We start from the raw sequence: 27,647 nt of genomic DNA, 5'->3' as shown, positions 1-27,647 counted from the left end.
TTCATAATAAGAAGAGCTTGTTCAACCTTTTGCATGACTCTATCACAAATAGAGATAGATCAGCACCAACATTTCCAGAAGTGTTCATAATGAGAAAAACCCATCTGAAGAAGAAGAAGGAGTTCATAGTAAGAATAACTAACTTGAAGAAGGAGAAGAAGTTAATAATAAGATGAATTTGTTCAACCTTTTGCTATATTTCATCATAGAAGGAGATGGATTATCATCCCTAGTGGAAGAGTTCATAATGAAGAACTAATCCAAAAGAAGAACTTGTTCAACATTTTAATCTTAATCAAGAAAAGTCAAATGAAAAAAACTCATTGTCTTCTTTCGTCTTTGTCATATTCTTGTTAACACAAGAAAAAGCAAAGAGGGGCAGCTGTAGACATTAGTTTTTTTTTCATTTCATTTTTTTTATTATTTATTATATTATTTATTATTTATTATTATTATTAATAATAAAAAATATTATTACAAACAGGCCCAACCAAAATCGGACCGGCCCAGTTACAAGAGTCCAACCCAGACCAGCCTAATAAGAAACCTTAAACCTATTTAGGGTTTTCATCTAACCCACCATCACAGATCCTCAACCGTTGGATCTAACCTTGATCCAACGGTCTAGATGGTCCCAGCAGAAACCCTAGGGCTATAAAACCCTAGGGCCACATGGCGCCATTCGTCAGCCAGCCGCTACCACCGCCTCGATCTCTACTGCCACGACGCCAATAGAAAATGCCGTCCACGTCGCAGCTATGGAATGAGTCACCGCATAGTTTGGTGACTCACCAAAAACCGTACTATTATCTGATCCGATGAGAGCCTCATCGAGGCCTATAAAACCACCGAACCTGCGAAACGAGGGGGGAAGGAAAGCAACCAGAACATAGAAAAAAAAAGCAACCAACAAATACAACCAGCAACAACCATTCGAAAAAAAAGAAAAGAAAAAGGAGAGAATACTTACAGCGTTCATCGGAGTCTTCACGTGAAGCCAGAAAACCAAAAACATCGAAGGTAAAAACCTTTAGTTTTTTTTATCTAGGGTGATCTAGGGATTTTTAGGTAAAAAAAGAGGCCATATTCGAGATAAGGGAAAAACCGGGTTCGATTTAGAAAAATATTTAGTTCCAGCCACCATGTACGGTGGCCGGCGACGGAGGTTGGCGGCGACGTAAGGCTGCCGGCCGATGATCGGATTCCCTCCGGTGAGGGAATTCTAGAGAGAGGCGAGAGAGTTTTAAATCTCTCTCAGTTAGAGAGAAAACGAAAAGGGAAGAAATGAGAAATAAGGCCCCACGGCCGGCTATATTAGGGTTTAAATACCCTTTCCCAAATGACACCGTTTTAGGGAGGGGTATATGCGTAATTTTAAATTGGTAAATTATACCCGTTGTCATCCTATATTTGTAAACTTCTATTTTAGCCATTGAATCAAATTTAAGATCCTTTTAATTCGGTCTATGAATTATAATTTATTATAATTTAGTCCTTTACATAATTATATATATTTTAGGTAAAATAACCGAGTTATCCATTATAATTTTATTAATTAATATTTTAACCCCGAAATAGATTTTAATTTGATATTCAAATTTGATATAAGTTTATTTTAGTCACTAAACTAATAATTGGTAAAATAGCATGTTTAGCCAATGTAATTTTAAATAATTAATTACAAATTAGGGTATTTTAATTTTAATATGTTATAATTTAATCACTAGTACTTTCATTATTTTTATATTTTTAATAATATAGTTTTAATTTTACTTATTTTAGTCATTGTTTAGTTATATTTTAATTTTATGTATTTATTTTCAATATATTTAATTATTATTATTATTATTTAATCATATAAATATATATATATAATAATATTTATTTAAATATTTAATTTTTTATAATAAAAATCCTATTTATAAATTTAATTTTATATAAATTAATTTTAGGAAAAATAATCATATTTTAATCTATATTTTTAATATTAAGAAAAATGTTGTCTTAAAGCAACTATAAGTCCTTTTCTGATATTCTTAAATAAACAAATATCCTATTTTTATAAATTATATATTAATCTATTTTTTATTAGTTTTTGAGAAATGTTTTATTAATATTTATTTTTATATTAAGAAAGGGGTTGTCTTAAAGCACCTAGAAGTCATTTTCTGATATTTCTAAGTAAATAAATATTTTATTTATAATATTATAAAAAATATATATTTATAAAAATTAATATATTTTCTTAAAATTATACTAATAAATTTGAAATAACAGGATTATGAATTAAATATATTTTTGAATTTTTAAAATTTCCAATAATAGAGACAATTTATAATTAATGAGTACCAATTTTGGGCGTTATAGGGGTGTTAATCATTCCCTAAACGTAACTGACCACGAAACCCTTCTTTACTATTTTTTTTGTTATACGCAGATCGGTTTATCTTTTAAATTATGATTTCTTAAAATCTATTTTAAAATATTGTTTTTAGGTATTTAACCTACCTAACCCAAAAAGGTCAATGGCGACTCCCAAAATATTTTTTAAAATCAAAATCATTTATTTATTCATTCTATTTTTCCCGCTAAGTAAAAATTCGTGCCCAGACAAAAACGGGTTTTCACCTTAGCCACCTGCAAGCCGCCTTCGCTCACTCCCAAATCTTATTACCGTCGTCGCCGCTGTTTGATTCAATTATAAAGTTGTCACTGTAGATGATTAGCCGATTCAACAACCTCATCATCATCATCTCAACAAAACAGTAGAAATGAGGGAGATCTACCAAACCAAATCAAAGCAAAGCAAAGCAAAACCCCATTAAAAAAAGGAAAAATCCTGAAAAATCTAGAGCATTGAATATGAGTTTAGGGAAATCATTCCTTCTACCATAGCTACATCAGATCATCACCAAATGCCTAAGAAATTCAGAGATATAACATTCAGCAGAGCCATTTAGAGCGGGATGCTTTTCAGAAAAAAAAAGAAAAAAAAAGGAGAGAATAAGAGAAAAAACGAAAAAAGAAAAGAGAGAAATCGAACGAAAAACCAAGAGAGAAGGGAGGGCTTTGTAATAGTTTTCTCTGGGCTTGTAACATCTTCATTGGAAATATATAAAAAAAATTGAAATGTATATTTTTTTCAAACTTCTTCATTAGTTCTGTTGCATTTTGTGGACATATTCAAGTAGAGAACTAAAAGAGGAATAAAAAAAAGTTAATTTTTCTCTTTGAAACTACCATCGACAACGGCAGTCGTCATCGATTAGTGGTGGTCCGCACGATGGTTGTTCACCGGAAACTTATTTTTTTTAGAACCGGATGAACATGAAGAACATATGAAGAACAATTGAGAGAATTTTGGGATTAGGGTTTTTAATCTAAAAAATTTTAGAATGAAAAATGAAACGTATTTTTTGAAAGAGAAAATAACCTCAGTGACCGGAAATGCCTTATAATATACGATTTTAATCAACGTTTTTTGGATTTGCGAAAATGACAAACAAATTCGCAACGCGAACTCTAATTTCACAACCCAGTTTACAAATTTGCAACGAGAATATGTAAATCGCATTGCGAACTCCAATTTCGCAACCCAATTTCCAAATTCGCAATGCGAATATGTAAATCGCATTGCGATTTTCCAAATTCACAACGCGAATTTAGAAACTGGGTTGCGAAATTGGAGTTCGCGTTGCGAATTTGTTGGTCATTTTTGCAAATCGCAACACAGAAGTCAAATTCGCAACGCGATTTCCAAATTTGCAACACTGAATTTCAAATTCACAACTCGATTTTCGAATTCGCAACACGAATTTAATTTCGCAACAGGTTTTAGTTTCGCAACACAAATGTTTTGGGTATATAACTACGCAGCAGCAACAACTCATAACTTAATTCCCTAAATCACAACTCATTTCATCTCTATCTATCACTCTCTCCGACGACATTCGTTCCTATATCCAACGACATCCTTCCCCATCTCTAATTTTTTTTACATAATTTTATTTCTATATAATTTTTTCAATGATTTTTCTCCCAAATTATCAACTATCAACTTAATAAAGGTATGTTTTTCTCTAAGTTAGTGATGATAACTAGTTTATAGCTCATTTGTTTAGTAAATTAATTTACAATTTGTAGAATGAAATCATCTAATGTTGATCATGTTTGGATAGATTTGTGTTTTGGAGGGTCATTGGAGAATGTTCATGGTGTTTTACAATATGTGCCTTTACCCATGAATCTTCAACTAAAACTGTCATTAAAAAAGTTAACTTATGAAACTCTAATGTTACTTGTTGCAAAGAAATTGAATTTAGAGCCTCTAAGTGGATTTAGGCTATCTTATCAGAGAAAATGTAAAGTTTATTTGTTAACCGACAATGAAGATGTTGAACGATTCATTGCTTACATTAGTTTTTCGCAAGAAGATGATGTTTCATTGTATGTTGTTGAACCTAGAAGTAGTGAAGTTAGGTCAGTAGCGGTTAGTAATCAACTAAGTTCTTCAACCCCAGTTTATGGTGCTCACAATGTACAACGTTGTTATCAACCTCAAAATTTAATGGTTCCACCACAATTTCATCACCAATAAAATTTTGTTTCACCACATTTCAATACCAAACACAATATCAAACACAATCTCGAAACCCACAACCTTTTCCTAATCCAAATCCCAATCAACTTTCAGCACCAAATTCCAGTTTTCGTATTGACCAGTTAGACGATTATGAGCCAACAAAAAAATTGTGAGTACTAGTCAGTATTCGAAATTTGATCTTGGTCAAAACCCGGACTTTGATCTTGGTCAATACTTGGATTTTGATGATGTTTCAGAAGAAGAAATAGACCCTGCATGTAATGATTTTGATATTGGTCAATACCCGAATTTTGATGATGAAACAGCCGCTGCCGAGAAAGATGTTGTTGATGATAATGAGGAGGAAGTTATGACTGTGAATGAACATGTTGAACATTCCATTCTGTAATTCATATAACCCTGAAGAATAAAAAGAAGAAGAAGAAGTCCCCAAAGAAAAGAAAAAGAAGAAAATACCACGGGAGTATAACTAGAATATGCCAGAATTACTTCAGATACCGGAAGAAGAGTTGGTAAAGATAGCAGTTGATTGTTACACAAAAGTTATTCGTATCAAGAAAGATGATTGTTTTGATACAAAGGAAGACTTGAAGATAGCTTTGTATACGAAATGTGTGGAAGATGGCTATCAACTAAAAGTTAATAAATCAAGCAAAGATCGTTTCGAAACAAGGTGTATGATTGAAAAAAACTGTACGTGGTGTATGATTGCAAAGAGGATAAAAGATTGTGAAATGTTTCAAGTTAGGACTTTTATTGATAAACATACATGTTCAAGAACCCAAGTTTTTCCTCACCATAGACAGACAAACAAAAAGGTGTTGGGTAGTTTTCTGGCTGAGTTAATGTTTTTGAATGGCAGGGTATATCGGGGACATGAAATTATGACTTACATGAATGCTCGGTTCAAGATTAGTATCTCATATTCTCAAGCTTGGAGAGCCAAATGTTATGCCTTGGAATTATTGAGGGGGTCGCTAGAAGCATCGTTTGCCCAATTGCCAGCTTATTGTCACAATTTAAAGCTGAAAAATCCTGGGTCGGTAACTCATATCAAAACAGATAGAGATGGACGCTTTGAGTTGCTGTTTATCGCCATTGGTGCTGCGGTTAGTAAATCATTATCATTTTGTTGACCTCATTTTTGTTAATTGCATGCATTTCACATTTAAATGATTATATTTCTTGTGTATATTATTTTGTAGATTCGTTCGTTTACTACTTGCATGCGCCCAGTTATTATAGTTGACGGAGCACATTTGAAAGGTCGATACCTTAGAGTAAACTTATTAGCAGTAGCCATGGATGCTAATAATGGGATACTACCAATAGCTTACGGGTTGGCAAATCTGAAACCTTTGATTCATGGACATGGTTTATGGGGCATCTTAGGGATTGCATAGGTCCTATTAACAATCTGACAATCATATCCGATAGGGCAAACTCAATTGACAACGATGTTAGCAGGTGTTTCCCAGATGCTTTTCATGGAGTTTGTGGTGTTCATTTGTACAGAAATCTAAAATCAAGGTCTGCTGGTATAAAAAATCACAAATGGACATACTGGAAGGCTGTAAAAGCTTATCGGGAAGTGGACCTTCACGTTACGAATTTGACTTTCGCGTTGCGAAAGTGTACCTTCAACAGGTAGTTTTTACCTTCAACATAATGCAGATTGAAAATTAAACAACAAATCAATTAAATATTATTGTGGGTACATTATTTGAACATTTTTATGGGTACATTATTTGGAAAATAATGTTCCGGACTTCGTTAGAAATAACCCTTTTTCATCGGATTAATTTCGTTGTTGTGGGTACATTATTTGAACATTATTATGTATAAATTTGTTGTGTATGTATGTTTTGGTTTGATTATATTGTATATATGTATATTTTCATTCAGATGGTATGGGTTGTGTATAACAAAACAATCTATCTCTTCCATGTGAGTACTTGATTCCAACCATGTGACAAGTATGACAACCCCATCAACTCACAACTCAACTTTGAACTCAATCAATATTTTCTTTTAGCTTGATGGTTCATAAAGCATGTTACTTGAACAATATGAATCAATTATGCAATTTCCATGTTAAATTTAACACTGCATTTCAAATTCATTTTATATGTAATTGGAGTTTGAATTTAAATTTCAATTTGAGTTTGAATTTCAATATATATAAATTTCGGCTCCACTATAAATATTAGCCCAAGCCTTTGTTCCATCCAAACAACAACTTACTCAATGGAATAACTTAGCCAATATGCATGTTATCATTGATTATTCCTAATTTCCATTGTTTTTTTCCAACTTTAAATGCGATGGAAATCCCGACCATCGTAATTTTTGGTTAACAAGCAGGAATATTGGATATCCGAAGAATGCCTTTCGGATATTATCCATTTCAGTCAGCTCACTGAGGTAGGTTAACCCTAAACCGAAACTGTCTTAGCTAAACATACTTGATGTAAAAGCAGTTGCAGATTTAAAATCTCAATGGTGATGCATTTGGTTCTCAAACAGTTAAAGTGTCATAAACGTTTCGGACGTATAATCTGGGTGGTATACGAGAAATTCAACAAATGGCAACTAAAAATCTCGATAATTGAGGGCTACAACTTGTAATAATAACAAAAATAATAAGTCTGAAATGTTTCCGAGTACCACCCAAATCATAAGTCCGAAATATTTCCGATGCTTTAAATGTTTGAGAACCAAATGGATCGCCTTTGAGGTTTTATAAATATGCAGTTGCTTCTACATCAGCTATGTTTCTCTCAGACTGTTTCGGTTAACGGTTATCCTATCTTCATGAGATGGATGAAATGGATAATATTCGGAAGGTATTTTTTTTACATAATTTTATTTCTATATAATTTTTCAATGATTTCTCTCCCAAATTATCAACTATCAACTTAATAAAGGTATGTTATTCTCTAAGTTAGTGATGATATATAGTTTATAGCTCGTTTGTTTAGTAAATTAATTTACAATTTGTAGAATGAAATCATATAATGTTGATCATGTTTGGACAGATTTGTGTTTTGGAGGGTCATGGGAGAATTTTCATATGGTGCCAAGCAAAAGGAAATCAAAATCGCAATAAATCTCAATCAAAACCGGCTTCACCTTTTGGGACTTATTAACTTAGGTGATTTTTAAATGCAAACGTTGTATTATGTGTATTTTATGTGTGAATGCATTAGACATTCATTAGTAACTTGAGTTTGAACATTGCTATGATATGTTCAGTTGTTATCACTTATCAGATTTTTTGTTGCAATTATTGCAAAAGTCAAATAAGAAACGTGAAATCGCAACATGAAAATCGCAATGCCAATTTGACTTTCACGTTGCGAATTTGACTTTCACGTTGCTAATTTGACTTTCGCGTTGCGAATTTGACTATCGCAACTCAAAAATCGCAACGCGAATTTGACTTTCACGTTGCGAATTTGACTTTCGCGATGCGAAAATCGCAACGCAAATTTAACTTTCGCGTTGCGAAAGTGTACCTTCAAGAGGTCTTTTTTGCCTTCAACATAATGCATATTGAAATTTAAAACAACAAATCAACTTTTACAAATCAATTAAACAAGCAAAAAATAATTCTTATTTACACATCAATTAAACAAATCAACTTTTACAAATCAATTAAACAAGCAAAAAATAATTCTTATTTCCTCATCAAATTAAACAAATCAACTTTTACAAATCAATGTAAAATTCAATTAAACAAGCAAAAAAAGTGTACCCAGACAGTTTGTTTATGCACAAATATATCAATTTCACGCAGCTTACTTCAGGATTAACCTGCAGAAACCAAACATTTGCTCAAACAACACTTTCTACACATCTAAAACAAACAAACAACAAATTATTGAATTCTAGGTATTTAATCAAACATTTTCAAACCAACAAAGAGTATATATGTTAACAACACTTGCTCAAACTTATCAATTGTTTATGCACACTTTCAGCACGCAGATGCAGGTAGGCAACGTCTCGCATATATCGCTCGAGCCATAAAATGACGAAACCACAACCCTACTGCACCTCTATCTCTATTTGTGGGAGGTAGAAACTGTTTACTTCTTGTCATCAAACCAAGCACATGCATACAAGAGGACCACAATCCCCTCTGGCTCCCTCCGTTTGTTGTGGAGCGGTATCGTCTCTGATCATTGTAACTTTGAACTTTTCTGGCTTCTTGTTTCCAGAATTGGTCCAATAATCAATCACGTCCAAGTATTTCGCCAAATGAGTGCTCCATCCCTTACAAATAATATCTCTCAAATCAGACAATGGTATGTAATTCAACATGCTGTCATATACTATTGTCTTCAGGGATGGGAGTTGAATCTCGATGAGAAGCCAATGACAACGTTCCAAAACAAGGATAAACACCTGCAATCATAAATAATTGTGCACATCAAATAAAATTTATGAACACCTTTAATATTAAATATTCAAAAAATAAAATACTAACCTTATCGACCTCCCACCACGCAGGATAAAGTTTAGCTTTTCCATTACCCAATATATATGAAGAATCTCTTGGATCCTTCAAGTGAGCTACGTGAAAAGACGTCGGCATAATAGTCCATCAAGTATTTTTTATTTTCTTCAATTTTCTTATTATTAGAAGACGTGACATCCATGCATCAATATGCTTTTTTATAATAAAAAATACATATATTAGTGAATTTATTAATAAATTTAAAAAAAATAATCAAAATGTAATATAAGAAGAATATAAGACTTACCCCCCTTCGAAATAGCCATTATCTTCAACCCCTAATAAAATACCCCACCAAGACCGATCAAGAAACAAATGCATAACATCTTCGAGTTTGCATATGTCAGAATAACACCTCTGGCTCCGCTCATGTAGATAAAAATCAACTGCGGTCTTAGCCCAAAGGTTATTATTCGTAATTGTGTCCGGTAGTGTTCCCCTCTCCTGCTGAGGAATGGTACTGGCCGGTAACTCATACGAAAGCCAACTCACATCCATCATATCGGGCACGGGAGGGGGTTTATCAATATGTCGACATATGACGCCATGTGAATCGGTCTCTTAATCGATGAGAGGGGCCTCTTGAACGATGACAGAGGCCTCTTGAACGATAGGAGGCGCCTCTTGAACGATGACAGGTGAATCGGGATTCTTCTTACGGAGTCTTGGCACTAATGGGGTGAAAAGAGACATAATGGCACGTGCATGACATCTGATGCGTGAACCTTGTCGTGTAAGAAAAAGCCGATGTAAAGCATCTACCTTATTGGGTCGCTGAAAATAAATTAATACATAAATCAGTAAATAAATAAATAAATAATGCCGAAAAAAGGTTTACAGTATGAACCTTATTCTGCAACGATGAAACAATCTCACGTAGAGCGACTACCTCATCACATAAAGTGGATACCTCACGTAGCGCACCATTGTCATCGCGTAAAACATCCACCTCACCACGTAAAGACCATACCTCATCACGCCATGCACCATTATCTTCACGTAAAGTACCGACCTCATGGCGCAAAACACCGACCTCATCACGTAACTCCCCTAACTCATCCCGTGGAGGTGGAGAACAGGGAGATAAATGTCATGGCCTCTTTGTCGGTCGCCTATCATGAGGTGATGGTGGAGAAGAGGCTCGATGATGTGATGGAATAGGTGATGGTGGAGGTGGAGAAGAGGCTCGATCAGGTGATGTCTCCGGGTGTCGAGCTGTAAAATCGGCCCGATCAGGTAATGGCTCTCGAAGTGGGGGTTGCTCATCATTCGTCCCATCAAAAAACCGCTTACTAGCTTGCCACCAATCAATGGCAAGCTCAGCCTCTGTGGGTGTCAGCCTCTGTAATGGATAGTTGACCTCCTAACAATATAAAAGCTCAAACAAAGTTAAACATGTACTAGTAATAACTTGTTTATATATGGTAGTATTTGTGTGTTAACTTACATCATTCATCATCGTATATGGTAGTAACTCTTCCCAATCCAACAGGCGTATCCTCCTCCAGGTAATAACCCTAGGAATATCATTTGAATTTTTTATCGCATATGTCTGCATGCTGGGAAAAGCCTCAAATATCCAAATCTACAAACAATATAATACACAAACATCATTAATTGTTATATAATAAATTATAAATTTGGAAAAATTATATAGAAATTCTTACCTTAAAGGCCCTAATAAAGCCTACCAAAGTGTATTTAGAACCATCGCCCCGCAAACTTTTTCGGTCCTCAAAAGCAGACGACAACTTCTTCCAGGTAGCTTTCCATAGATATAAACCCCACGGAAACAGGTTCCATGCATTTAGGTCCTCTACCAATAATATTAGGTCCTCAGAAATAGGTTGTCTGCCCTCTTTGCCTAAAAAGCTGGCATGCAAAAGTAATAATTGGCATACTCGGACAACATCAAGGTCATCCATCCGAGTAAACCATCTTTAACAAATAATCTCTTCAAATTGTCGACGTGTAAACTCGGCTTCGACTTTGTCAGCTCGGGAAAAACCCTAGATAACCATGATGGGCGGGAGATATGACTAGTGTACCAGGTTACTTCATTGTGTCCGAAGCGTAGACTAGTGATTAAGCAAAACTCCTCCTGCCCAAAACAAGTATACGCCGGAGGAAAATGAAACCATATCTCTTCGTCACCACGTTTTATCCTCTCGGGTAGATCGTTAGTCATGGTTTGAAGAAACAAGTGTGCCAACATAGCATCTCCACCCGGATGTTGTACTTTAAGCCATGGCCCGAAGCAAGTATCCTCAAACAATTTTCTTTGTAGAGGTGTAAGCGTCGACGCAATTTTAGTGGCTAGGCTTAATTTATTCCATAAGGTCAATTGAGCAAAAAAAATTTCTACAAAAATAATAAACATACCAAGTTAGATATACCAAAAACTAAAAATTATACACTATAAACAAACATGATATTAAACAGTGAAAACAAAGCCAAATATATTTCAAACTAGCACGGTATTCACCCAAGTCATTATTCCATCATAGTTCACAAAATGCATCAGATAACATTCCAGAAGTAAGCACTTATATAAACATTTAAAAGGATAACATATAGGTTTAGTTCAGATTCAAGGATAACATAAAGAGTAGTAGTTTATTCTTGAAACTTAAATTTGCAACACTGTGAAGTTAGTATTTGTCTTTGTTTTTTGGTTGAAGTAATGCAATTTATTCAAGTTTCAATTTGTAGAATAAGAGTAGTTTCTGAAACTTAAATTCGCAACGCGAAAATGAAAATCGCAACGAGAAAATCACAACGCGAAAATGAAAATCGCAACGCGAAACTAAAATCGCGTTGCGATTTTCATTTTCGCGTTGCGATTTTGGTGTTGCGATTTTCATTTTCGTGTTGAACTATTCTTCTGCAAATTGAAACTTGAATGTATTGCATTTCTTCAACAAAAAGACAAAACAAAGACAAATACTAACTTCACAGGGTTAAAGACTAAACAGTTTAGCAGTATTGGCAGCAACCAAATGAATTTACTAAGCAATCTCAGTGAAATGGTTAATCTATATATATTGAAATTACCAATAAATTTATCATCAATATAAGAAAAATCTAATAATAATACAAAAATTTCAAATTAAAAAAAAGAGATTAAAAAATCTAACCCTCGGTGGTTGATTTTCCATTTTTGACCGTGAATGGTTGTGAGGGTTGCTCTGAGAGATGGAGATAGACGGATTTCACGGAGATGGGGACAGATGTCATCGTAGAGAGTGAGAGATGGAGATGGGACTGAGTTGTGATTTAGGGTTTTAGGTTATGATTTGCAATAATATTGTTTACATTTGTGTTGCGAAATTAATATTGTGTTTCGAATTCGAAAATAAATTTGCACTGCGAAAATAAACGTGCTTTGCCAATTTGACTTCTGTGTTGCGAATTTGACTTCTATGTTGCGAATTTGACTTCTGTGTTGCGATTTACATATTCGCGTTGCAAATTTGGAAACTAGGTTGCGAAATTGGAGTTTGCGTTGTGAATTTGTTGGTCATTTTCGCAAATCCAAAAAAAAGTTGGTTAAAATCGTATATTATAAAGCATTTTCGGTCACTGAGGTTATTTTCTCTTTTTGAAAAGCTGATTATATACCTCGTTAAATCAGTCTGTTAAACACTAGGTTTAGCCGTATTTTTAAAAGTGGAGTAATAATACCAGCAGTCCTACAACTTTCATGGAAATTTGCTTTTCAGCCTTTATTTCATCTTTTAACTTTCATGTTTTAGCATCCCTAAATTCATTCCTCTTGCATTTTCATCCCCTTTTAACTCTTGAAATAATTTTACATTTTTAAATGGTATTATTGGCGTTTTATTTTCTTTTTAGGTTTGCTCCTTTTTATTTTGATAATGTGGTCACTTAAATTCTTCACTTATTTTGTTTTATTTATTGTTACACCTTCAAATGTGTCGTAACAGTCCTTCAGGTGGGCCCAAAATCGGGCTTCGACTTAAATAAAACATATTAGAGCCGCCACCGATCATTTATTTTTTAGAAAAAATTTAGGTTGATCGGACACCTTAATTTACCCTCTTATCTGATCTGTGTTTTACCAGAAGTATGTCGGATTCGGGAGACAATTACAGTCAATGAAGGATTAGCACACATGTTCTACCCTTAAGGTACCAATTTAATTTCTCAGTTGTCTTAATGGCGAAAATTAAAATTAAAATTCAAATTTAAAAAGTTCGATCTGAATTACTTACCATTGAAGAATTTAAAATTAACCTAAAAATAAATTGAATCAATGTTAAACATTAAAGTAAAACAAAATTAAGTTAAATATAAAATAAAAACTTTAAACTAAAAGGATTTAACTGTGAAAATTTTAAAATTGAGGATCAAATTGATATTATTTGAAAGTTGCAAGAAAAATAAAAGTTAGGAGGGGTTAATTTGCAAAATATAAAAAATTTAAACATGAATTAAATTGAATAAATTTGAAATTTAAGGGCAAATTTACAATAGGTGACAAAAATGAATTATGCATCAAAACTACAGGGACTGCGAAAATAATTTAAGTATTTGCTAATTACACCAAAGTCCTCCTATAAATAGCCTTTAACACACCCAAAAATATCATTTTCACCCAAATTCAAAAAAAAACACTCCACAAACTCTCTCAACTCTCTCAACCTTTCCCCTCAATCGTCCATGGGTCGGCCACACTCCGACGAAGCTCCCACCATCCCGGCTACCGCCTCTCCAGCCACTACCACCGGTGGCCGAAAAAAAACCAAACTCACCCAAAATGTTCCCCTCGTCCCCCTAAGTTTAAACCCGAAGCCTAAATTCCCTAAAAATACCCCCACCGGCATAGATCTAAATGCAAAGATCAAGGCTTTACCTTTTTCGATGAGACCTTTTTGTTTTCTCAGTGACCTTTCACCTTCCGATGAAGCTCCTCCGCATCCCCAGTGTTCTCCCATGAAACAAAGTTTTAAACTTTGTTTTTCTTCACTTTCGGTTTCGAAAGTTTTCGCCTTTTGGTTTCGAACGTTTACCGAATGCTTTTTTGTTGTTGTTAATGGTTTTGTTGCTCGTATGTTTCTTGTTTGTGTTTATTGTTGGTATTTAGCTGCTTGGTTTTCTTGGTATATTTCCATTGTGTTTCCTCTGTAGTTGTTGTGGTATTTATATAGCCGTCGGTCGGGGCTGTTTCTGGCTATTTCAGGGGTCGTTCTCCCGGTTTTGATTTACTCGGGCCATTCGGCTGTTCGTGTGACCTGAAATCCCGGGATGGTTCAGTCTCGGGTTGCTTGGCCGAGAATCTCGACCGGTAACTAGCGCGTGGCCTCCACACGCGCTATTTGCTTCTTCGTGCGACGCCCTTCCTTTGATACAAAACCCTAACCGGTTGGGCTAGGTCAAGCCCACTAACCGGGTATGCTTTGTTGGGTCAGGCTAGTTTGGCTTGGTAGGGTCCCTTTACTGGTCTGGACTGGACTCTTTAGACTTGAAAATATATATATATATATATATATATATATATATATATATATATATAATAATAATAATAATAATAATATAATAATAATAATAATATAATATATAAGGTAATGAAAATATATGAACATATAATATATAACTATATAACTATATAAATATATAATATATATTGTGTTTTCAAAAAATCGTTTTTAAAAAAAATCCATATATATATGTTTTCAAAATACGTTTTCAAAATTATATTATATACGTTTTCAAAAAGGTTTTAAAAACTATATATTATATATGTTTTCAAAAATGTTTTCAAAACCATATATTATACGTTTTCAAACATGTTTTCAAAACCATATAATATACGTTTTCAAAAATGTTTTCAAAACCATATGTTTTTAAAAATGTTTTCAAAACTATATATTATATACGTTTTCAAAAACCTTTTTTTAAACTATACATTATATGTTTTTTTTAATTATTTCCAAAAACTATATATCATATATTTTTAAAAACCATATTTAAGACCCCAGACGGAAATAAGTGTCTACAAAATGTTAATTGTTTTTTACATAACCATGTATTTGCTTCCTCTTTTTTATAGATTTTTATTAGTTCTGGCTGTTAGCTTAATTTAGATTTTTTGTTTAGAAATTTAGATTAGACTCTTTAATTTAGTAAACTTTCAGTTTAGCTACTTTTCAGGTCCTATTTTAAGTAATTTTACTTATTTATTTTAGCCACTGTTTGACTTTAGTTTAGTAAATCTTAACTATCACTCATTTAACCAAATCAGAATTACAAATCCCATTAGTTTAGTTATTGTGTAGATTTTAACTGAAAATGTTTTAGTTTAGCATTGTCCTTTCATTAAATTTTTGTGAATTACCTTAGTTAATAGTTTGTTGATATATATAGTATACTTATAAGTTCCTTTTCCTACTAAATAATACGGGGATATTTTTAGCATTATTTATCATATTTTATGCAAGTATAATCTATATAATACACTTGTAATGCGAAATAAATTTAATATATTTACCTTTGAAGTACTATACTTATGAACTTTTTAATATATTTATTAATGCTATTCCATTTTAATAGATTACATACGTTTCTTTTCAAAATGCGAAATATTAATTAACCGATGAGAATTTTTCTTATCTTAGATGTTAGGCGTCAAAAACCCTCAATTTTATCCGTATTCCGGATTAAATATCAAATTTTAACTTTTATTATTTAACAAGTATTCGAGGAGAATGTGGTAGTCTTAGATGTTAGGCAAACCGAAGTCTTTCGAATTTATTTTATTATAAATAATAAACTTATACTAATATTAATTTTTTTCATCATTCTTTTTTTTTAAAAATAGAATCGTTGTTATTCGAGGTGAATTTTTCTTGCTTTAGAAATTAAGCAAATTAAATTCTTCCGAATTAGTTATAATTTGAATTTTATTTTTGTATACACCTTTACTTGCTCCGTCATAATTATTTAAGGTTTAGAGACTTATTTAGATAATTTAGCACTTGAAGTTAGGATTAGAGAATATTTGTTTTTTAGAATCTAGAATGGTTAGTTTTTAGAATCTAGGATAGTTAGTGGCCTCTTTTTTATGTTATATTTCTTCACATTTAGATCAAAGAAACATGTCATATATATCTAATGTCTTTGTCATGCTTTTCAAACGGGGTATGTTCTCGAATTAATTGGATATTCGATATCTTCTAGATGTTGTAGGATTTCGAGGTTATTTAACGAGAGAATATACTTTTGATTTTTTTCTTTCTTTCATAAAAAAGTAATCATGGAATTTTCGACTTTGAGGAATATTTCTAAATTTTCTTAGATGTTAGAAGATTTCGAGATGTTTTAAAGAGTGGTTGATTTCAGTTTTTTAGCGTAATTCATAGAAAATAATACATTAACTGTATTCATAGTCCAAACAAAATATTGTGATCAAGTGAGCACCGTTTTTGCGAGCGTTATTAGGGTATTAGCCCTTCCTCACACGTAACTGTGCCCCAGAAATTAACTTTGGTTTTTTACAGACCTTTTGTGATCCAATTACACCTAAACTAATTGGTGGCGACTCCCAACATTTTTTAAAGTAAGTAAATAAAAAAAATTTATTCGTAAAAAAATAGTGCGTACGATAGGCATTCTAAATAAATGACATGAAAATTTTGACTACATTTAATATGATCTTTAAATTCAAATATATATTCCAATTATAATTTTAACTTTTTTGTTGGTTCATTATATAAATTTCAACTTTTTAAAACCTTTTTGTGTAAGGCAGCATTTTAACTTCTTTTAGAACCTTTTGCCCAATGCAACAAGAAGTAAATCACTAATGGAATTGAACACCCCATCTGGGACCACTTTTACAATTATTGCTAGAAGCAAATGATGGATGAAGATTTTATATTCGAGAATAATTTTGTAAAATTTTAGGGGATAAAAATAAAAAAAATTTAAAATATATAAAAATTTAAAATTTACACGAAGACTATCATTCCCCCAACCCCAATCCGACCCCACCTGGTCCAGCCCTGCTAAGTCTTATTCAACTCCTACTGTAAACTTCAAAACTATGGTAAAAGGGCAGTCTCATCAAAGGACATTGTAGTGTACGAGTGGCTCAATTCTCTAGGTCAATGCTCCATCAATTTTGTGCCCAAAGTACTCCATTCATAGTTGACCAAACACACGGCCCTTAACCTTCAATGGTCCCCCCCCCCAAATTTTACATTATTTATTCCGAGCAAAACTGGACAATAATGCAGTCTATCACATGATTTGCTGGTTACTCCCCGACAACTATATCTTGAGGGCTGCCATCATCTCTGTAGTTTTATATGACATGCCTTGAAGTTAAAACCAAACAAAACCCACTTCTTTAACAGAGGGTATATTCATGAATTATTCCGGACTCGACTTGTCAGAAATTCCCGGGTTTTACTTTGGATCGATTAAGTTTAGCAAAGGTGAGGCGGCATGAAAAAATATGCAACTAAAATGCATGCAAAACAATGTTAAAAGCAGAATAAGACATCATACAAGTATCATTACCAGCACACAATAGTTGATACAATCAAGGTTTACAGATAATGTGGAGGTCTTTCACCATAGAGAACACACGACTTGGTCCGGACTCTAAATCAATTGAATCGTAAAACCACTCACAAACATTTTCTTGATGGTTTTATATATATATAATTTCAGTAGGAATCCCCTCGGCAAACAAAGATATATGTTGCAACATATAGATAAATGGGATCTCCAATCCGCGCCAGCATCCTCTCATCTGATCGGAAAGAATCTTTTTTCCATGAAGGCTGCTGCAGTGGATAGCAAAATCAACTATGGTGCAAGCTAGCTCTGATTCCTGCATTTTTTTTCATGGAATTACATTCAGACAGCATTAGTGTTTCTTAATTCTTCAAAATCTGAACACTCCACTATAATTTACATGTCATGAAACACTGCCAAGATTTTAAGTGAAAGTTTAGTACATTAGATGAAAAATTTATAGTTTGAAGGCACAAAAAAATGTTTTTGTAAACATTAGAAGAATAGGAGAATTCTCGACACTACCGTCATGTATATCTAGGCATTTCTAATTCTTCAAAATCTGAACACTCCACTAAATTTACATGTCATGAAACCTGCCAAGATTTTAAGTGAAAGTTTAGTACATTAGATGACAAACTTATAGTTTGAAGGCACAAAAAAATGTTTTTGTAAACATTAGAAGAATAGGAGAATTCTCGACACTACCGTCATGTATATCTAGGCATTTCACATAACAATATCTAAATTATAAAAAAAATGGCTTCAATACTAGCTGATACCAAGAAAAACAGTTGATGTTTAAACATATAAAAATAATTACCAAGTCCAATGGCATCGGAGCTTTTCATGATCCTCAGCCTTTTGCAGGTATCTATAAACATCCTGAAACAGGTACCAAATTTGAATTAGGCAGCAGTTGACTGTCATTGTTCCAGTTGAAATTTGGGAAATAAATATTAATAACATGAATTTCCTAATGCAGCAACATGTTCTGACTTGGATTAAGGCAGACAAAGGGTAACATAACTGGACCATTAAAAGTTCAAGAGAAGAAAAATTGGAATCTATTTCCAAAAATTTTTGCAGATCAAGCAACATGAATTTTAATTTTTCCCATCTTGAGATAAGCTAAGCATACATGTCTGATTGATGCAATGGTTTTAAGATCCCTTTTCTGGAAGATGGTTAACTAAATAAAGGGGGCACACAAATTGTCCAACAAATGATACATGTATGCATAGCTAATGAACAAGGGTTCCTTTCTGTTTAAAAGGGCGGGCTCCCTCAAAAATCTTATAGATAATATATGGAGCAGATCTTGCACTTTGTACTCATCCTAACTGATTCAGAAATGTTCTTACATCTTAGCATTTCTTTACAAGCTCAACACAGACCCAAAAGCTTGACAGTAGATTGCTAAGCGGCAGAAACAATTTTTGTTGTCGATTCTTATGAGTGCGTTTTGTATGATCACACCATCAGTTAGCATGTTTTTACTTTATCAGATGTAAAATGCTGACATTTCCCTGATAACCTAAAAATAGATTCTTTTAACAGTGACTAGATGTTTCTAAAGTATCAATATTGTGATAATTATTGGTTTGATAGGAAGGACACAACTAGAAGCAAAACTATGAAAAGGGAATTAAAGCTCACTCCCACGGGACATCACCCACAAGCATCCAGTCACCATCTTTATCCTCATAAGTAAGAACATATTCTGATCTATGCAGCAGATCCTCCATCTTGCTTTCACTCAGCAGCTCCCTACCCGGGGTTCCATGAGATCCACATTGATCTGAAATCATAGTAAAATAGTAGTAACTGGGTCCATGCAAACCAAAACTACTGTCTTTGTATCAAACTATCAATCACAGTTGCAGAGCACAACGTACATATGAAGTCCACAACCTAAAATATTTATATTGAAATAACTCACCTAGGGTAAAACATCTGAACATCTTCTCGAGTGCAGAAGACAACTCCTGATATTTATAGTAATTTCTCAAATCCACTTTCCTTAAATAAGGAGCACCGTCCATGCTGACCTTAACAAACAGAGCACCTGGCCCTACCTTTCCATCTACTTCATCAGTGTTCTTGGAATTAGAGGCCAATGAGTTCTTCCTGAATGATCTAATAGGAGGCCAACCCACAACCTGTGCCCTGCAAACGAAAGATGATCATATAATCTTATAAATGTTAAACCCAAATTTATAACAGAAAACCAAGCATGCGTACTTGCTAACTGGTGCTTCACTGTTATTGTTTGAAGTCACATTAGGATCAGGCATGATATTCTTAGCAGCATGGGGTCTATCATGTACCACATTCCGGTTCGTGATCTCTTTGGCTTTTGTTGATTGAGGCCCAAGGTTCTCAAGCACATAACCTGATTTCAGTCCCAACTTTGAAGAAGGCCTGGATGATGGCATCACACTTACTTTTGAATTTGAAAGAAAATCCCCCTGCAACATAGATTATACTTTGCATGTTATATTTGTTAACATTAGTCTCGGTATTCATAAATCGCAATAGTTGCTACCTCGGGGAACTCATCCATTGCATCGGAGAACCTTCTTTTGTTGCCTGAAACAATAGTCTTATGCAATGCAGTGCAGTGACCATCACTAGAAGGATGCAAAGGGAAAAGTGGTTTCTCATCGAGTTGAGCTGTGCTTAGCAAGCAAAGATCCTGATTTATTTCGAGCATCTGGGATCCAGGAAGCCCAAGACTAAGCTCGGTTGCCTTCAGATTCAAACTAGACTTGCTTTGTTCGGATGCAAGGGAGACAATAGAGATATCCATAGGAGTACAATCAGACAAGCCCATGTAGTTGCGTTCCTTCAATTCAGCATTATTCTGACACACGCTATCCACGGAGCCTGAAGAATCCAGTGAAGTTATTTTAGTCAGACCCCCTTCATCCTCCACACTGAGCAGTGGCGGAGACATCGGAATTAACACAATCAACAGTTGACAGCCTGCTTGATTCAAAGATAACAGAAATTATTATTTGAAGATGTAAAGAAGCTAGAGCTGCATATTTAAAGCAATATCTGGCAACGGGAACCTATGAGTAATTATAAACTATCCTCAAACAGATTAAACAACAGAATTTTAAGTAGATCTTTATGAAATTAGAGAAATTAGGGGGAAAGATCAAATAAAACAGCGTGGATCAAAGTACGAGAAACATCACCTTTTCAAATTAAAAAAAAAAAAACTCCCATGAAATTATTGAGCGAAGAAAACAACTATATATACAAATTGTAATTACCATACAAAATATCAGACAAATTGTTTCACTTGAAATTATAGAGGTGCATTTAAAGTATTTTCTGCTTGGCAAATGTAAATGCATGCAATGATGCAAGAAAAAAGAAGAAGCAATAAACCAGCACGCGCCAAAAGAAGGGGGTAAAAGCAAAATGATAATACATAAAAGACTCAAATAGTTGTAGCATGTTTGCCTACTGAGAAAATGGTGAGAAAATTGGTTTTTAAACTACAGCTCCTAAAGCTCAAGACCAAAACTCAAGAGCTGAGCTTGAATCTTCAACTTACGAAGAAGAAAACTAACTCAAGGGAGATTCCTGCACTTTTTACATTTTCCCCTTTAATTTTTCGTCAGCTTCCCACGAAACAAACATCACTAACTAAAAGAAACCAAACATTAGCTAAAATAACAAAAAAGAAAGAAAAAAGCTGAAACAAATTTTTCCCTTAGAAACATGAAAAGGAAAAAAGAAAGATTACCCGATGGGATTGGTGGATCGGACAGTAAGGAGAAGATCAAAATCAAATTAAAATTCCTTCGTATTTTGGTTTGATTTTCACTTAGAACTCAGGGGCAAGCAAAAGAAGAGGAAAAAGTATAATACTTTTTTTTAGAGAGAGAGAGAGAGAGAGAGGAACCTAAGGACCCTCCATTGCACACACAAAGTAACAAATGCTTGTTTCCTTCAGACGTGAAACTCTATGCATTAAATTAAATACACTTCTCCAACAATTCATTGGTCTAACAGACTAGAAGTTAAGTCTTTTTAATTAAAATTATAGAATCAATATTAATTTATGAAAAGAATAAAATAAAATTTTACAATATTTTATTTAAATTAATTGATTAATAAATCAAATATTAATAAATAAAATAAAAACAATTCAATATATTGCAAAATTAAAATATATATTACTCTTTAAAATGATTTTTTTACAAAGTACAATCAATTAAATCATGATTTAATTTATAAATAAATTTATTTGTAAACATACCTTAATTTGATACAATGCAATTTATTCCTTTTATTTTATTATCGGCTTATTTAATTTTCGAGTTTCAATTTTTTTTAAGAAAAATAAAGAAACAAAAAGAAATGGGATTTTACAAAATTCAAAACCATAATGAGAAGAAATGTGAGAACTTGTTTAGCCAAATATAGCCAATTCAACAACCCTACACTACACTCAGTGCTTATCTTATTATATATACTTTCTATTTTAACAAAGAGAGATTCCCTACATTAATGCATTAAAAAAAAAGTAAAATAGCTTCCTTTTTTTCTCAAAGAAAATACCCTATTATGTTTTTATTTAATTTTTTAAACAATTTGTTTATTTCTCAAAGGCATATTTCTTAGTGAAATGTAGGGTACTTATTATTTTTTGTTTTTATTTTCTTAATGATATAAAACATTACAGAAAACATGTTTGATGTAAAAAAAATGAAAATGATTTTTAAAAGATATAAATAAAAACAACTGAAAATAGAAAAATAGTAAAAATGTTGTTTTCATTGATTTCAACAAAAAAAGTTATGTGAATCGAAAAAAAAAATTTGAAAGCATTGATCTTTTAACTTAACAAATTTACCTAGATTCGAATTTAAGTAAACACAAAATTACTTAATTTTTGACATATTATAAATATTAAATTTATAACTCTTATTCTAATTTATATAAATACATACATTTTATCATCTTTTTATTGTAAGAAAACATGTAATCAAAAAATAATAAACGACTTAGTTTAATTTTTTTTATTAAGTTAAAATGATTACAAATTAATATATGTTCTAAATATTCTCAATCATTTGCCAATCAACACCTCAGCCTAATTATTTAAAGAAATAAACAACAAAGGAAGAAGAGAAAATAGGGAACCAGAAATAGTGTAAAACACATATGGAGGTCATCATGTAGGTTTGGTTGTGGGATGATTGCGAATAATATATTTATATTTTTTAATATTTAAATCATTATTTAAAAACTAAATTTATTTACTATCACATAAAAGTAAAACCACAATTTCTCTTTGAAATGAATTATAAAAAAAATAATCATATATCTGTATTCACTGAATAATCGACTTTAGCAAATAAAAATTGATTTAACAAAAAAATGTTTAAAATAAAACAAATATTATATCATAATTGCACAAACCAAATTATTTTATTGGTTAAAGGAATGATTATCATTTTTAAAGGTCTCAAATTCGAGTATCAACGACTACAATATGAACGATTAAGAATTTATTACCAAATAATTAAGAATATTTAGAATATATATATTTTATAATCATCTTAACTTAATCAAAGAAAATGATAGCACAAATCAAAATAATTATTTATATTAAAAAACATATTTGAATATTTAAATACGAACGCAGATGGTAATGAGTGGAGTGGAACAACTCCCAATTCAAGAAATTTACATTAGTCATTCAAAAGTTATAAAATAAAATCAGGTCCTCAATTTATAGAAATTAAAATTAAGCCCCAAAACTTTTGTCTATTTTCAATTGGTCTGAATTTTTTTGAGAATTCTTATTACTCTCATAACATTTATGAGTTTTTTTAATTTAAACCCATATCCTTATTTAAAAAAAACCTTCTTGGGTCATTTATGGGTGTGCTTTGTTTTTTGACTCAGTTTATCTCGAGATTATTACTTCTGTTGTATCAAACGATATTATTTTTGGGTAATATATCTTTATTGGTACTCTTTTCCCCTTATAGGTTCTAGAAGGGCTTTTAATGAGGCCCATTTTTTTCAAAAAGAAAAAAATTATTGGCATAAACTACATCCATGACCATTTAACTATTAGGAGATTTCAATGATATCATCGATCTTTTAAATTTTATCAATAAAATCATTTAATTATTTAAAAGATATCAATCAAGTCACATGCTTAACATTTGACGAAGGAGCTTACGTGAAGTTAATAAAATTGATATAATTATATATTTAGTTCTCATTACTTACGTATTCTATCAATTTAGTAATTAAACTAATTTTATTAACTATCACACCAACTCTTCTGTCAAATGTTAACGATAAGCGACTTGATTGACAAAATTAAAAGATTCATAGTTAGATTGACAAAATTAAAAAACCACTGATCAGATTAAAATATTCGAATAATTAGATGATTATAGGTATAGTTTACCCAGAATATGATTAGAAAATGCAAAATCACACAATTAATGGAGAGGGGACAAAGAAAAACAGAAATGAAGATATATATGCAAACGGGGTGGGTTGGGGGACAAGAAAGCGGCTTTTCATTTTAGTTTGCCGGCATTTAACTAACTCACGCCCATGTTTTTCTTTCCCCGCATCCCACTTTCACGCGCCTTTGTATCGCACCCGTAAACACGCACCAATCAATGAACAGAATGCATGGGGAATGTGTGACTGAAACTGAGATTGTTGTGGGCTCCCCCTGCCTTCGACCGAGTTTTATGATAGTGTCCGAAGAGGACGGCACGCGCGTTCATGTGTTTATTTTAAATAATTAGATAGGACATAGGGTTCAAAGCAAAATAACACGTGTCAATACACAGTTAAAATTGTTTACATTTGTGTTCTTTTACATTTCAAGTATTTATACCAACACCGATTAAATTATTTCGGTAATAAAAGAATTATTGTTATTTTTTAAAATTTTGAAATTAAGCATAATTCAGACTTATAAGTATTTAATGTCTAATTGTTAAAAATTATATTTAAATAAATATTATCTATTATTTACTCTAGATTAATAAAAAAAATTATTTATAACATGAGATAAAGAAATTATTTATAGCACGAACCAAATATTTAAATGGGTTAAAAAGATATTTGTTCTATAAGAATTTTAAGTTCGAACATGATATATGTAGTGATATTTAAATGTTTATTATCAATTTATAGATACATTTAAACACATCATTTTTGTAATTATCTTATATTAATAAAAAAATTATATAAATACAAGTTAAGATTAGTACGAATAAAGTGTATTTATGTTTCTTTTATTTATAGTGGTTTAGGGTCAAAACATGTATTAAGAATCTTTTACTAAATAAATGTAAATAAAACAATAATGATACTTTAGATTTTCATTACAAAATAGAAATATTTAATTACTTTTGAAATTCATGATTATCACTCTAAGCAATGTTGTCGTTTAAATCTAGATTATTTCTTTTTAGAATATAATATATATATTATCACTATATCAAATATTTGTTGGAATTTAACAATTATATTTAATTTAAGTATATATCAATTTTGTACGAACCAAATGAACTTAATAATAAAGGAATTGTTGTTATTTCTTGAGGTATCGGGTTCGAGCATAATGAATGTAAGGGTTACGAGCATTCAATGACAAATGATTAAGAATTATCTTAGAACATATATTATTTTATACTTACCATATATTAATATATATATATATATATCAACCGTATGAATTTAATAAATTGTTTTTATTTGAATTTGATTAATTACCATTATCTCTAAGGTTAATAAGAATAAATTTATTAAAATATCAAACTAAATAAATAAAAGTAAAAAATAAATAATCTCAAAACTAATATATATTATTAAAATTAATTTTAAAATATTTAACTTTTATTTGCATAAAAATATTAAAATATAGATAATGCAGATATGTTTAACATGCTATAAGAGAAGTCTCGAAATGACGAAACATTATCAATATCACAACTCATTAAGAGTCTGCAGGAAAAACAATGGGAGCTTACTATTACTAAAACTGTTAGGTCCACAGGGTACCATCGGATAAAATAAGAATAATAAAATACAAGATAAAAGTATTTAGTTTAGCTCAGAAGATTTATTTCATTCTTTATAAAAATAATATTAGAACATAAAGGGAAAAAAAGAAAAAAAATTATCATGGTAATTTTCTAAAGGCTTAATTGGGTAATTCTGTTATTACAGTATTTCAAAATTAGTAATATTTTTACTTTTTTTAAGGGTAAAGTATAGTAATGGTCACTGAACTTTTCTAAATCTTTCATTTAGGTTCTCCAACTTTTAAAACTTGCAATACAGTCCCCAACATTTAGTCCATTTGCAAAATGGTCCCCCAACATTTAGTCTGTTTGCAATATGGTCCCCAACAATTTGACGCAGTTACACTGCAGTTAACACGTTTGCAATATTGTCACTGAACTTTTCAGGTGCTTGCATTTAGGTCCCCCAACTTTAAAAACTTGCAACATAGTCCTAAATTTCATTCTAAACCCCAAATTCCTTTTCGGTCTCAAATTTCCTTTTTCGCTTCTCTCTTCTCATTTCCAGCGTAACTTTTCAGTCGATGATGCATGGAAAATTCTAATCTAACTTTGAATTATATGGAGGTGTTGACTCGAATAAGGGTCAATTGAGAGAAGACCCGACCAAGGGACTATCGGGACCATCAACGATTCAAGGTGTAATGTTAGATACATGTCATCTCAAGTGAAGCATAGATATTCGATGAAATACTTGTGACAAGAAAAATGGGGTTAGAAATGCAGAGTTGAAAAATACTACTAAGATGAACTAAGTATCATTGTTGAAAGTCACCAACAAAGCTGGAATTATTTTGTATAAATGACATATAATAATTTCTTCATTTAATCCTTGTACTTAAAGATTTTCCAATAGATGATCAAATATAATGAAATCCCAAACAGCGCATTCACCTCTCAATTGGTTTTTGATTCTTCAATTTTCCGCTATGTAAAATTTTAAACCCAAGTAGTGTTCTGTCTTTCAGCTTTTTATTTACGAAGAAAAAATAGAGGAAGAATTGCTTGAACGCAACACCGATTGCGTTTATTTCTTAGCCTCTCCCCTTACTTGTAAGAAGGTATTTATTTTCTCTTTTGGGCTATCCGGAAGTAAGCTTTTCCTCTTTCGCACTTTCCCATTTTCAGCTCGCATTATGTGTTTTTTGTTGAAATTTTTATGTTTCTGGAATTGTATGTCAATGATCTGGATATTCAGTGTTAGTTTTGAACCAAAACCATCTAATTTTCTGTCTTTCTTCTTAATCAAAACTTTTAGTACTCCTTATGAAAGATATTCAGTTCATCAGAATAGAAGTGAAATAGTGAAATCGCTCTTTCTTCTTGTTTGGTTTTTCTTTAAATCAGGGAATTTATTGTGAGTATCGATATAGTGAAATCGCCAGGCTCAATCCGAGAGACTACTGGTACTAGTTTACTGGGAATTGTATTGATCCGACCTATGGTTTTCAGCGTCCTGTGATATCGTATTCTTTTTAATAAGTTCATGTTGATTATGGGACTGATATACCGTGAACGAATTAATTTTTTACATGTTTTGGAAATTTTACAATTGAATTGTATTGAATTATAGCTTTAGAAGATAACTCTGCATGCACGCAACTTGAAAGACATCATGACAGCGTAGTATATTTGGAGCAGCTACTTGACTCTATCATGATGCCTTTCGAGTTGCAAAATAGAATGAGAGGTGAATGCGCTGTTTGGGATTTCATTATATTTGAACGTATGTTAGAAAATCTTTAAGCACAAGGATTAAATGAAGAAATTATTATATGACATTTATACAAAATAATTCCAGCTTTGTTGATGACTTTCAACAATGATACTTACTTCATCTTAGTAGTATTTGTCAACTTTGCATTTCTAACCCCATTTTTTCTCACAA

General features: G+C 32.1%; 1 protein-coding gene across 1 annotated transcript; it reads right to left on the bottom strand.

The window, feature by feature from the left end:
• Positions 1–17,632: 17,632 nt before the first annotated feature.
• On the bottom strand, positions 17,633–21,566 carry LOC120155987 (auxin-responsive protein IAA8-like). The gene is made up of 7 exons (XM_039167425.1): positions 21,433–21,566; positions 20,218–20,657; positions 19,914–20,140; positions 19,612–19,838; positions 19,329–19,470; positions 18,493–18,554; positions 17,633–17,985 (listed from the first exon to the last, which is right to left on the bottom strand). Exons 2-7 carry the CDS (start codon positions 20,626–20,628, stop codon positions 17,957–17,959), a joined length of 1,098 nt encoding a protein of 365 aa, XP_039023356.1. The 5' UTR covers positions 20,629–20,657; positions 21,433–21,566; the 3' UTR covers positions 17,633–17,956.
• Between the last annotated feature and the right edge of the window lie 6,081 nt (positions 21,567–27,647).

This window comes from Hibiscus syriacus, unplaced genomic scaffold, assembly GCF_006381635.1.
Source record: "Hibiscus syriacus cultivar Baekdansim isolate YM2019G1 unplaced genomic scaffold, ASM638163v2 tig00111210_pilon, whole genome shotgun sequence".
NCBI lineage: Eukaryota > Viridiplantae > Streptophyta > Magnoliopsida > Malvales > Malvaceae > Hibiscus > Hibiscus syriacus.
This window is presented reverse-complemented; position numbering and strand designations above follow the sequence as displayed.

Bases quoted from the DNA above. Each gene is read 5' to 3' on its own strand.
- LOC120155987 (XM_039167425.1), bottom strand. From the start codon at position 20,628: ATGTCTCCGCCACTGCTCAGTGTGGAGGATGAAGGGGGTCTGACTAAA. The intron at 18,555-19,328 runs GTGAGCTTTAAT...TACCTGTTTCAG, and splicing joins GTGGGTGATGTCCCGTGGGA to GATGTTTATAGATACCTGCA. The intron at 17,986-18,492 runs GTAATTATTTTT...AAAAAAATGCAG, and splicing joins CTCCGATGCCATTGGACTTG to GAATCAGAGCTAGCTTGCAC.